The 12,853-nt window shown below is 33.8% G+C and overlaps 1 protein-coding gene across 7 annotated transcripts in view; it reads left to right on the top strand.

Moving 5' to 3' along the window:
- The window catches only part of LOC128192408 (transient receptor potential-gamma protein-like), a 76,473-nt gene that overhangs the window by 38,177 nt on the left and 25,443 nt on the right, over positions 1-12,853 (top strand). For all 7 annotated transcript variants that reach the window (XR_008244546.1, XM_052865050.1, XM_052865049.1 and 4 more), the window contains 2 exons: positions 7,951-8,436; positions 12,241-12,258. Coding sequence is in view for 6 of the 7 variants with exons in the window: in XM_052865050.1 (XP_052721010.1) it covers positions 7,951-8,436; positions 12,241-12,258 (504 nt within the window). In the remaining variant the exon portion in view is untranslated. The remainder of the gene's footprint in view (positions 1-7,950; positions 8,437-12,240; positions 12,259-12,853) is intronic.

Genomic DNA, 12,853 nt, shown 5'->3' with positions numbered 1-12,853 from the left:
TTTATCGATAACTTTGCAACTCAGCTGACGGACCCCGTGTAATTTTTCGCGTGGGGGGGGGGGGGTCTTGTCACAACTTTGTGGTAGCGATAAGGATGCATTTTGAGATATTTTCTTAATTCAGCCGAGGCCTATACTTTAACAATTTGTTGCATGTACTCTAATAACAGTGGCGTCGGAAGCAAATTGAAAAGGGGGGGGGGGGCTAAGCTAATCATGAAAAATATTGACAAGAATTCCCATAATCATGAAAATTCTAATCCGTGGGGGAGGGTATACCAATAACTCCAATCTTACCTGCCCAATTCCCCCCCCCCCCCCCCCCCCCAATTCATGAAATTCTTAATCCGTGGTGGTGGTGGTGGGGGGGGGTTGTGCTAGTATACCTACTATGACTCTAATTTTCAATATCACTATTAATATTTCATTCTCTTTAAGGTCTTTTAAGGAACAATTTTGTTTGTTGCGAGGAAAAAGTGGGGGGGGGGGGGGTTGAATCCTCCCTGTTGCTATGTTCCTAATGGTTAGGTCTAACTTGGCAAAAAAGTGGGGGGGGGGGGGGGCTAAGTCTCCCCCCCCCCCCCCCCCCATCCCGGTTCAGACGCCTATGAATACAAATGCGTATATATCTTTATACACGTGCATTCAAACAAAGTCATTAAATATAATTTTTTTTCAGTTCTAAGAGGATATCTGAAGCCGATCGAATTCTTTACTCGCATCTTTTATACATTCTCTTGATAAAATGTACACCAATCTCATAATTTAATTTTCCGAAAAATAATACTCTATGAAATGTTGTTATCCAGAGATAATATGATTATAGGCTTACCTAATATTTTTTTTTATTTATTCCGTCCCCATTCCGACGATTACGGCATGCCTTTACCTGCAGCTAGCCTTTTTCTATCAGTGACGTCACTGTTTCCATATAAGGTCATGTCAAAATTCGACAAACTTGTAGACTTTACATTTGTCAATTTGTATCATGTCAGATGTGCTATTGCCAAGTCTGAAGTTACAAATGCAGAAACTATGGATTGAAAGTGTGCAAAGTTGAAGGTTTAATTAACTAATGTAAACAATAAAGTTGCAAAATGTGCATCATGTGAAGGAACTGAGTCAAATCTTACACATGTTTATGCCCGAGTTTTATAGGTTACACGATCAGAATTACACATATTCATGCTCAGGCTCACACATCAACACGATTGCATATTCGGATTTACAAGTTTACATGTCTGGATTTTTGAACACGATTACCCTCCATAGAACTCTACACTGTATTCATTCTTTAATTAGTTTGAAATATCCCTACCAGGATCCACACTGGCTCAGAAGTAGGGAAAGGTCTGAGCACTGATACATATTGAAAAGGAGTTAGATTTTGTGAAAAAATTATAAGAACTGTAACTGTAGTAGATATTGAAGCACAAACTACTAATGCAGATGAAAACCATTATAGTACCAGTATTAAGTGTATCAGGGTTAGACCACTGATAGAGAGATAGGAGACTCTACAGAAAAGGATTCATTTATAGAGACAGGGTGGTAAAAGTATAGCGTAGGTTAAGGTGTATGGGACAAGGGAAAGAAAACTATTTCTTTTTATTTTTCAGTGAACATGTTTTTGTTTAATAGAAGTCAGTTTATTCTCCCAGTATTTCAACTCTGTGCATGATTTAGGTATTGATGCAATATTATGTTGCATTAATACCTAGTATGTGTTTATGTTTCTATGCATATTAATTGTCTTAGGAAGTCAATTTTAAATAAACAGTCACTTTGTACCATACAAAGGTCACACCTGCAACATAAAATTGGCCATGATAAAAGGCTTTTTTAAAACACTACATACATGATTTCCTGTTGTCTGAAAGGATGTGAAAAAAACAAGAAAACATGAGGATGCTTACCTCAGTAATTGTTCCTGTGTTTGCATCATCTGATAAAATAAGTTTTACTTTTTGTTGCCTGTTTTATTCATTATTTTGTGATGCTACTGATATGTAATCACAAACTGATAAACAATACTGTTAAGTTAATATGAGAACCTCCAATCAATTTGTGATGCTACTGATATGTAATCACAAACTGATAAACAATACTGTTAAGTTAATATGAGAACCCCCAATCGCTATATTGATAATTCCCAATACTCTGATTAAGTTTTATGATGATTTTAGTCTTATCTTCCAATGGAAACAATTTAATTTTTGCTTGGGCGTCAATGGGGAAATTGATATATTGGTATTTGCTTACTGCTGTAAATGTTAACGGGTTCGTAAATCACTATTATGTAAGGTAATAGTCATGAACTTTGCATTTAAGAGTTCTAGAGTTTTTATGAATTAGATAAATATGTGGTTTAACTGATACATAAAAGTTGTACTGTATGCCTTAATGATTGACTGAAGAGTTATAAAAACTGTCTGTATGTCTGAAATCTGGATGAAACCAAATTTATGGTAAACATAAAAAGTGTACAGAGTTTGGTTATACTAGAACAAGTCAACTTAAGGACAATTACAGCTGAAGTAATGAAGTCTCACAAATACTAGTAGTTATGAAAACTTTAGACCACGTAGTTTGGGGTTTTGTGCAATCATGTGGTACATACACTTAATAAGGTGGTAGGATAGACACATTACTGGAAGTTTAAGATGAAGTTCGACTTTTTCTGTGGGTTTTTTTTTTATGTGATCATGCACAAAACTATGTATTCTGACATAAATACAGAAATACATGTAGTTAAAAGAAAGACTTCTATGCAAATTCAAATTTTAGTTCTTTTGCATTGCATTTCAGTATGAATATGAAAGTATAGATATTTGAGTATATGCAAACAAGGGATGGCTTTGAAGGAAAACTTCATGATAAATACCTGTTATATATTTAAGCATGCATTTATGTAATTTAAGGATCAGGCCTGGTGGTCAACAAATTTGCCATCAGATCTTCCTCAAATTTCTAGATATTATGTCTTGAGCTAAAACTATTATTCAGTGAAGAAAATGATCATCTATTTAAAAGGAGCTCTCCTTTAAAGGAGATCAATACAGACTAAAAATGGCCTTGACCATCGAGCCCGCTATATACGAGCTGTTGCAAAAAAATTTATGTCAGTTTTATAAATTAGTAGCTAAAATTGACAAATGCCATGTCTTTCAGTCTGTTAAGGAAGAGTTTTTAGGGTGCATGGAATGATGCATAATTGTTGCAAAAATTCAAGATTTTTTGGCTCATTAGCAAGGAGTGGAATTTGTTTCTTGCTACATGCAGTCAAATTCACAATTAATTTGGAAATGTACTGGAAAAGGCATTTCTTGGCTTCTGTTCACTCCCATTATTGTGGTACATTTCTTTGGCCTGCTCCATCTATTTCATCACTCCTCTTTATGACAGAGAGCACCTCGGCACCGTCTGGCCATTGTGGTTCCCCAATTCAATCAAAAAATAAATTGTTTATATTATCTTTCCACAGTTACACTAAGACAGATGGAACCAATTCAGTTTTGCAATTCTTATATTGACCACCAAAGTGGAACCTAATAGTCTTTACATAGCATCACTTAGTTCTTCTGAAAGTACAGCATGATGCAATTAGGTTTACAATTGTTTTTCCTTGACATGTGTAGTTGTTTTATTTAAGGTTATATATTTTTTTTTATACCCCCTTGACTTTATTTCATTGATAGTACATAACATGGCCATTTGAATGCAATATTTATAATAAGTGTTTACCCAGAAAAGAAGTCTCTGATTTGTTTGCTCATTGATTATGTTCATGGACCAAAGAACTTCTGATCAACTAGTTCATGAGTTTCAAAATATTTCATTGAAATCATTTTTATTAATTTTATCATCCCGAAAATATTGATTGTCTTTGTCTTTTAAATTCTTGCCATTTTTCACTGATCTGAAGAAAACTGTGAACATGTTTATAGCCCTTTTTAGATGGTTGGGTTTTTGGAATTTTGAATTGATAATTATATTGTAGTATAAGTTTTTGATTTCAGTTTCAGAATTATTTAGATAAATGTAAATTTCTGTTGTATGATTTTATCATACATGCACCTTAAGTAATTGTTAAATCACTGCTGTAATGTCATTCCTTTGGTACAGCAGACTTGTGACTGTCCGATATTAGTGAGCTTATCAATATCAGACCATTACCAGTGGTTATAGTACTGATGTCCTTTAAAAATAGACTGTCTCAGGTTAATCAAAAATGAAATTCATTGTAAGCATGATATATACCTCAAACACTTCTATATGAAAAAATATCAGACGTACAGTTCTAGGTCCTAACAGGCCTCAACACTCTCTGATTTTTTTTTCATACGGAACTGTTTTTTGCATATATCATTTATATTTCAGTTTTCACAAAGACTCCAATATATATCTATATCTAAACCTCTTCTGTGTTTTTTTCTTGACTTGAGTGACCATCAGTTAGGAAAGAGAAGCAGAGCCATGATACATGAGTTAGTAGACAGCCTAAGAGCCTTTAGACAAACAGTCTAGCCATTAGTTACCCAGTAACAGCTACCTATCCGATGCCATGCCATTGACCAATTATTAGATAATAAATGTTGTCTAGAAAGTAAATGGTGGCTCTACATGTGGGTGGGTATAATGGTAGTGTGTTTCTTCACCCTAAAGCTACAAGAAAAAACTGAGTTGGATATTGAATGGTGGAAGAGTCAAAACATTGACAAATTAATATTCAATGAAAACTGAAAATTGTAAAAAAGTATATTTAATCTGTAGTAGCATGCATTTTTATTGGAATACAATGATAGCAAAAATACAGTGTCTGTTCAGGTGATGTTTCAATTAGGCAAAGTTCATAAAGTTGAAATATCAGTATCTACGACTCACAGGCACCTTTATTATGTCATGTTTTTGGCGTCCTCATTGACCAGCCTAGATCTTTCTCAAAATTCTGTTTCTCTATGATTTAGCATAATCTTAATTTGAGGAATCTTTAAATGTATTATTTAGTCCCAGAAAGTTGAAGACACTGAGATTCGACTATATTTTACGATATAATAAGGTCAAAGTAGGAATATAGCCACCCAACATCTTCCCCATAGAGTTTTCGAATAAAGAATTCAAGGATGGTTCTTTTGAATGAAATAAATGGCAAAAGAAAGAGAATATATTTTTGATTTGATTTCTGTTTTGGTCAACAGATTTCCAGTAATGTGTCAATTAATTTTATACATCATGGCCCATTCCCACTCCCCCCCCCCCCCCCCAAAAAAAAAAAAATGTAAAAAAAATGAACATATCTATAAATTTTAGACTTTGCCTAATGTTCTCTCACATGGTGCTACCAGGTACTTGCTGATTGTTACAATCAGCACCGGAACAGATTGTCTGACATTGAGTTATGCTAAAAATGATAAAAAGGGATCTGATTGTTAAATTGTCTTTATAAACTCAGTATAGATTTTGAGGGCTGGAGTCCAAGGCTTCATAATTTCACAAGGCTGTAAAGTACATATCCTCATATTCTCATAATAAATATGATGAAAAATATCTAAAAGGTCTTCATTGAAAACCTAGAAAGAAAGTAGCTCCCAGATTCTTTGCTCCATGGACCCTTAAAGGTTTCAGCCATACTTGTGAGTTGGCTTCAATTCAGCACCCAGACCCCCTGCATAACGATGCTCCTCCCTGGGCTTCAGGTTCAAATCCTGTAGGACACAGACCACAATTATTTTTCCCTCTTATTCCTTTATACAAAAATAAAGCATATAAAAAATTCCACCGGCTCAAATGAGTTCAAATACAGCATACCTATAGAATGACACTAGTCCAACAACATATCCAAACTACAGGAAAATCAATCGAGAGGGGACTGAGATATGGCCCCTAAAATAACCCCTACCATGAAAAATTCACTTTCACTTTGGAATTTGTGTCAACATTGGCCTCTTTACACCCTTTCTATTGCGCCTGTAAAGATAATTTTTCTAAATTTTTTCCTGCCTGTATTTTTTTTCAAACCTTCTTCTTTCCATCCATGGCATAAAAGGAACCAAATTCGACCAATTAGTACCCCTAGGAATTTTTGAAATAATACATACATTTTTAGAATGGAACTACTTGCGTGGTCAATGAGCACGGGGTAAAAATAGTGGTATGTGACCTGTATTCACTGCTTTGTCAAGTTGATAGTTTTAGTTCAGTACAGTTATTATAGATTAAAATAAATAGTATCTTTTAAATGGACAATGGTAAGCTAATCATGTTATTTTTTAGCTCACCTGAACCAAAGGTTCACGTGAGGTTTTCTGATCACATGTTGTCTGTCGTCCATCTGTCTGTCTGTAAACTTTTCAATTTTTTACTTCTTCTCTAAAACCACTGGGCCAAATTTAACCAAAGCAATTTATGGAAAGGAGTTTCTAAATTGTGAAAATAAAGGGCACAACTCTATTTTAAAGGGAAGATAATTGCGAAACAGTTAGGGTGCATATCATAAAAAATTTTCCTCTCAAGAACCACTGCACCAGAAATGCTAATATTTACACCAAAGTTTATAAATATAGACTTAAAAGACTTAAAAATGCTACGATTTTTGAGATTACTATTCAAGCTTACTACTGTAATGTAGATTCTAAATTTTTAAAATTGTGACCCATAGACTAATATTGGTGCCCAAAGAGGGGTTCAAAGTTTAACTTTGAGATATATTTCAAAACTAAAGTAAAATTATATGATGAATTGTTGTTCAGGTGAGCGATGTGGCCCATTGGCCTCTTGTTTAGTTTTGAATACGAAACCATACTGTCATACAATTTGATATAGAGTAATTTGATACCAATGAACAGTGATAATTCATTGTTGTTGGACCAGATGGTGCTGACATTGCCTATCATGATTTTATACATAAAATCAGTCATGCCTGTTATGAAAAATTTGTCACTTTAAAATGAATACAAACATTTGATGATCATTTATATGTAATCATTATACATTTGATATTAAAGCATTGAAAGTTACAGTTTCTGTGAAAATCAAAATTGCCCGTGCACTGTAAAATTTAGTCAATAGGTTTCAATTTATTCTAAAATTGTGGTGTGTGCATTATATATTATATGAGCAAGGTGCTATTTTTTTTTATATAGATCACTCCAATTTTTGTAAAAATAGTCAAAATATCACAGCTCAAGATGTTTTGTAAACTGCATCATAAATGGTATTTGTGTCATTCTCTAAAGTCTCGAGTACAATAGAAATGATTATCTGTTCTGTACAGCAAACAACTGTTCAGTATATTCATATATTCGACTTATTACTACTGGGGTGTCAAGATGGACCTTTTGAGCAAAGTGGCTTGCCTCCTGTCCAGGCTCTCTTTTACAAGTGCTTCGTCACATTTAAGGTTTTAAAGGTAAAGGTTAAATTGCAGCATCATCAGACTTCTAGGTTTAGATACGGGAAGTTTCGTGCACATAAAAAGCCAAAAAACTGTCTGGTGCATTCAAAACCTGTGGTTTGTTCAACATCACTATCAGATGTAGATGTATTGAGAGAGAGATAGGGAGATTGACCATGATTTTTCATAGCTGTGTAATTATGTGGGTGGATTATCGTTAATTGTGTTAATTAGTCTATCATACGCAAATACAAATGCCTTTGTATTAGTAATTTGATAATCTAAGTGCACCTTGTGTACAGCAGTAGGAGCAAGCATCTAGTGCGGTACAGTTAAGGTACTTGCTATTGATACAATATTCATTCTCTCTGTTTGAGAGTGGTAACTTTTTGTACACAAGATACATTTTCTTGTGGGAAGATTTCAATAGGTGTAACTTAAACAACTAAATGCTGTTGTTGAAGTGAAGGATTTAATTATTGATATTGGAAAAGAAAATTTTGAAAAACTTTGTTCACTTTAAAAGATATTAATTATGATGATCTTTTATATTGTAGGAGACTGTCTCTGGCACAGGGCCAGGAACCAATGCAGACGCCAGACAGCTAGATCCAAACTCGGAAACCAAAAAGATGGACAAGGTCTACTATCAGTACCGAGAGAAACTCATGAACCAAGGGCGGTTCATTGACCCAGACACTGACCTGGAAGGGGACAGTTTTGGAATGGGGGTGGTTCGTAAAGAAATGGACCTTACAAATGATGAGAAACAGTACCTTTTGGCAGTCGAGCGGGGGGATGTTCCCTCAACTCGACAATATCTGAGTATGGGAGTACAAACGGGACTCAATGTGAACTGTGTGGACCCTCTGGGGCGCTCAGCACTGCTCATTGCGATTGAAAACGAGAATATTGAAATGATTGAAGTTTTGTTGAATTATAATGTGGAGGTCGGTGACTCGCTTTTACATGCTATAAATGAAGAGAATGTGGAAGCAGTGGAATTAATTCTTAACCATGAGGTGGCCACTAAGGGAGAAGAGGTAATGCTTACTTTCAGAACAGAAGTGTTTTTCTCTAATAAGGAGATAAAAATTTAATAATTATGCTAGCTTGGTTTATTTGTATCTTGACTTCCACCGTAAAACTAACAGCAAGATACTTGTGATAGATGGTAACAATTAATACAATGTATAATGAAAATACATTTTTTTATGCACTTAACACTTATAAACAGCTGTTTGATCCACTTTTTCTTTAAAAGCTGAAAATTCTCCAAAGTTCTGAATTTAACAAAATTGGAAATATAGTAAATCTCCCCAAAGTATGGATTGCAAAATATTTTGACAATAGTTGAATTTTTTAAAGATATTTTCATTATGAAAAGATGAATTATTTCATAATAAGGCTAATTGTGTTAGCTACATCAGTTAATCAGTGGTTGTTCTTTAACTCAATTAGAGAGGCACTTCATTAAGATAAAAACAAGTTTCAGTAAAAACCTGAAAGATGTGTCAGAAGCATTGTTAATTTTAATCATAATTTGGTAGTCTGTCAGTTTTTCTAACATCCTATTAACTGCATTATTGTACAATGTCGCCTCAATTAACCTGAACAACTCAAAGCATGTACGGTTCAATTCTATGCTGTCAGTAGCATTCTTTCTGGCTTGATCTTGGATTTATGTAAAGTCAAGCATCCAGAGTCGATCAACACTTTACTTTCATTGGCTGCCTTCCAGTGACCCAACCACAAAGCCTGGGTGTTCGGTGTCATCTTGCCGACTGGCTGTTTTCTGCTTCATTTGTTATTGCAGTAGAAATATTTTCAAACAGTGTCAATTTTCAGAATATGGGTGCACTTTGGTTCTTCAAATCACCAAAGATTCTTTATTCTCAAAGCAATGTCTCTCAGAAATTGGACAGATGCTTGTAGAGGTTGAATTCAAGGTTTTTTATTCTGTCAGAAAAAAGTTTGTGAGAAGCGTTATTTGCAAAGAGGTTAGTTACTTCTTCAAAATTTAAAGGGCCCTTTTCTCTGTGTTAACAATATTGTAAAAAGAAAATGTTCAAATGGCAGCTAGTTGAAGCTGTTTTTGATATAGTGTGGTATTTCCGTTATACATCTTTCATTTCATCTCAAACTATCAGAAGAGGTTGAAATAATGCAATCTCCCTATTCTTTGATGTAAATTTGAGAGAAATCACCATGTATTGTGTACTTTGTAAAATCTCTGTACCAGCGTTGGTTCCAGGCAATCTGCCTGAATTGCTTTGACATTTCCCTGTTTACACTATTTCATTCTCCATTGATGTAAAGGTAAACATCATCAAGGGATGTGAAGAAAGAATCCAATAGCATAGCTGATTTATGTAACTTCATTTAGCATTCTTCACCTATCACATCTGGTAGAACTCAGTTCAATTCTTTAAGAAAAAGACTTAATTGCTTCTTATTTCAATGAAAATCAAAGGTCTGAAAGCACTTATAATTATAACTGATACCCTAGTACACATTTATAGAAGTGTTTAAGGATTCACCTTCAAGATGTTTTGATTGCTTTAATTCTGTTTCAGAGAGAGAGAGAGAGAGAGAGAGAGAGAGAGAGAATTTTAATCTATCATATCATGTCTGGTCATTTCATCATACCAGGTACCAGGTTTGTTTGTTCTAAGTCTAATTCCAAAGCAGTTACTCCATTTCCATGTGTTAAAAATCTGGAAGATAAAACATTAAAACAAGTGTCTTCCACATAAATCTGTGATATGTTTTGTCTGCAACTTCTATTAGGCCTGCTGGGTTATGTCGTAACCTGTCTCACCAGTTTAAGACCATTTTATAAACCTTTGCCACGAAAGTAACCTAGTTCACAATGAATTATCAGTTGGCTTATTTTATCGGATCTTCCGATCTGACAAAAGAATGGGTTTAGCAGCAGGTCATTTTAATGTTTATTACAATGGAGAGAACACCCTAACAGCTGTTTATTTTTGTAAAAGAGCAAAAAATTCCCTAAATTGCACTCCAAAGTCTTGCGTACTCTGTGGTGCTCAGTGGGTAAATCATAAACAATACAGTAAGTCATGGAAGAAGCCTACAGTTATGCATCTGATAACATCACACCTTGGGAGCGGAATCTCATGATGTAAACAGAATGTAATTAATCTGACAAGGCTTCTCATTTACTGATTGTAAGAACAACACCTTATGTCCATTAAATTATGGAGCCAGTACTGCTAAGGTATCTAGACATTGAAAAAACAGCTTTCTTGCTGGATTTGGAATTCTGTCAACTCAAACATTTTTGTGTGCTGTTGATGATTTTGCAAAATGAATACAATGTGCTTATTATTGGAAAGAAGAGAGAAGCATCTTGAATACCTGATAAACCACCTGTTATGAATAGATTTATTCAAATGAGGATCAAGTCTTTCAATCAACATAATGTCTTTATTCGCCCTACATTGTATATCTAGTAATGAAACTGTTTCACTTGGAAATTTAATGGTACATTTAAACCACAGATGAACATCTATCCTGCATTATCTTGCTGTAATGAATGGTCATTTTCAGCCAGCTAGCATGGCCATTGGACCAGTGAAAATCTACTTGTGATTTTCTTACTAAAAAGTGATTCTTGTTCGTAACAGGATGCAAACAGTCTTACTAGATCCATGCAGTTATAACTTCTTAATACTGGATAAAATCAATAATTCAGATGTATTACATGACCAAATTTGTATACAATATACTGAGGTAATATCTCTATGTAACATACTGATTGCTAACATATAGTCCCTATTCTATGCACTTTTATTACAACCTCTACTTGTGAATGAATTAAAGAAAGAAGTGAAGATAAATAATTAAATGATTTCCTTGTTGATTCACAGGGGTAATATATTTTAGTTATAATCACTGCCCCAAAAAATTAAATAATGTAAATTAAACTCTATCATAGGGTTTGTGTATTATTTTTTGGCAATGCTCACCCCAATTATACCCATTTGAACCAAACAAAAAAAAATCATTTTATTGTTTATGTATTAATTAGTTGATAGAAATATGTGCTTTTTCATACACACAGTAATAAACCAAAACTAACTGAAGTCTTGTCAACTTAAATGTATGAGTTATCTAACTTGAATTAGAATTAACAAAATGAGTTGTGTAAGTTGGAATTAGTTGCTCAATTCAACATGTTGACTGCTTGTTCTTTCATTATTCTCACCAGCTTAATTACAGCCAGCTCTGTGTTTTTCTTAATCCATCACCTTAGAACAGTTAACACTCGCCACATTGTGTACTTCTGTTGCCCTCGGCAGCTGCTTCTTTTTTGTTTTTCCTTAATCTCACTACTACACCTTTTATTTTCAGGTTAATTAGATATGTGTATTGTATGTGCAATAATCTTTTATGCTTGTATGTTTAAACATCTGTTTCCTCTGATGAATTTCTAAATTAGATGTTGTCTTTGATTGTAACACCTCTCACATATCAAGTGCATTATATGCATCATCAGTTATGGCATTTTTTACAGGCATTAAGATAATATATATTCTTTAATTTCTTTCTCTTAATTTCTTTTCTCCACAAAATAATTTTCAGAGAAGTGGGGTAAAAAATCTTTGACACCAATTGTGAACACTTTGAACTGCCTGAAACTTATACAGTCTATTAGCAAATCCAAGAATTAATTTCTTTATGCAATCAAAGCACTGCTGTAAGTGGTTTAGATCATGCAATTGATTTTTACAAAGAAAAAACAAACTTGTTACACTTTGATATGTGGGAGTTAGAAGATGGCACATGCTCTCGCTTTAGAATACTTTGTTGCTCTATTGCAGTCACGTCGTCATGAAAGGGTAAGTAGTCTCCCTTGAAATCAACCATGCTGCCACATTAAACATATACTGTACTTCTGAATAACTACTATAATTACCATTTTTCTTTTTAATTCTCAAACAACTTTCTATAGGAAAAAAAAACCCTACAGTATTTCAAAGTTATAGTTAATTTTTTAAGGGTGTTAATTTGTATTTAAAATGATGATCACTATTTATTGTTCTTATATAACAGGGATTTACATGTATTTATCCATTACATGTATCTCTCTCTCTTTTTTTCTCTCTCTCCCAAATTGAATTTCAATCAAATTCCCTATTGGAAATTATTAAGGTGGTATGGGACAACTGTTAAGTATGGATTAAAGTACATATATAAGTAAAATGCTTCCATCGGTTTAGAATTTTCACATTTTACAATATTAACCAAAAAACATGATTTAAAAATTTTTGGAAAGGTAAAAATTTCAAATCCCCAATAGAATTCAAACTCGTGACTTGCATACAGATTCGTAGAGAAACCACAGCGCTACGCTGTTACGTGATAATGTTGGGAAAGAAACTTATGATTTACAAAATTATACTTGATTTTATTGTTTATTTCGATAAATAGTTC

The sequence above is a fragment of the Crassostrea angulata genome, chromosome 7, assembly GCF_025612915.1.
Source record: "Crassostrea angulata isolate pt1a10 chromosome 7, ASM2561291v2, whole genome shotgun sequence".
NCBI classification, from domain to species: Eukaryota; Metazoa; Mollusca; class Bivalvia; order Ostreida; family Ostreidae; genus Magallana; species Magallana angulata.
This window is presented reverse-complemented; position numbering and strand designations above follow the sequence as displayed.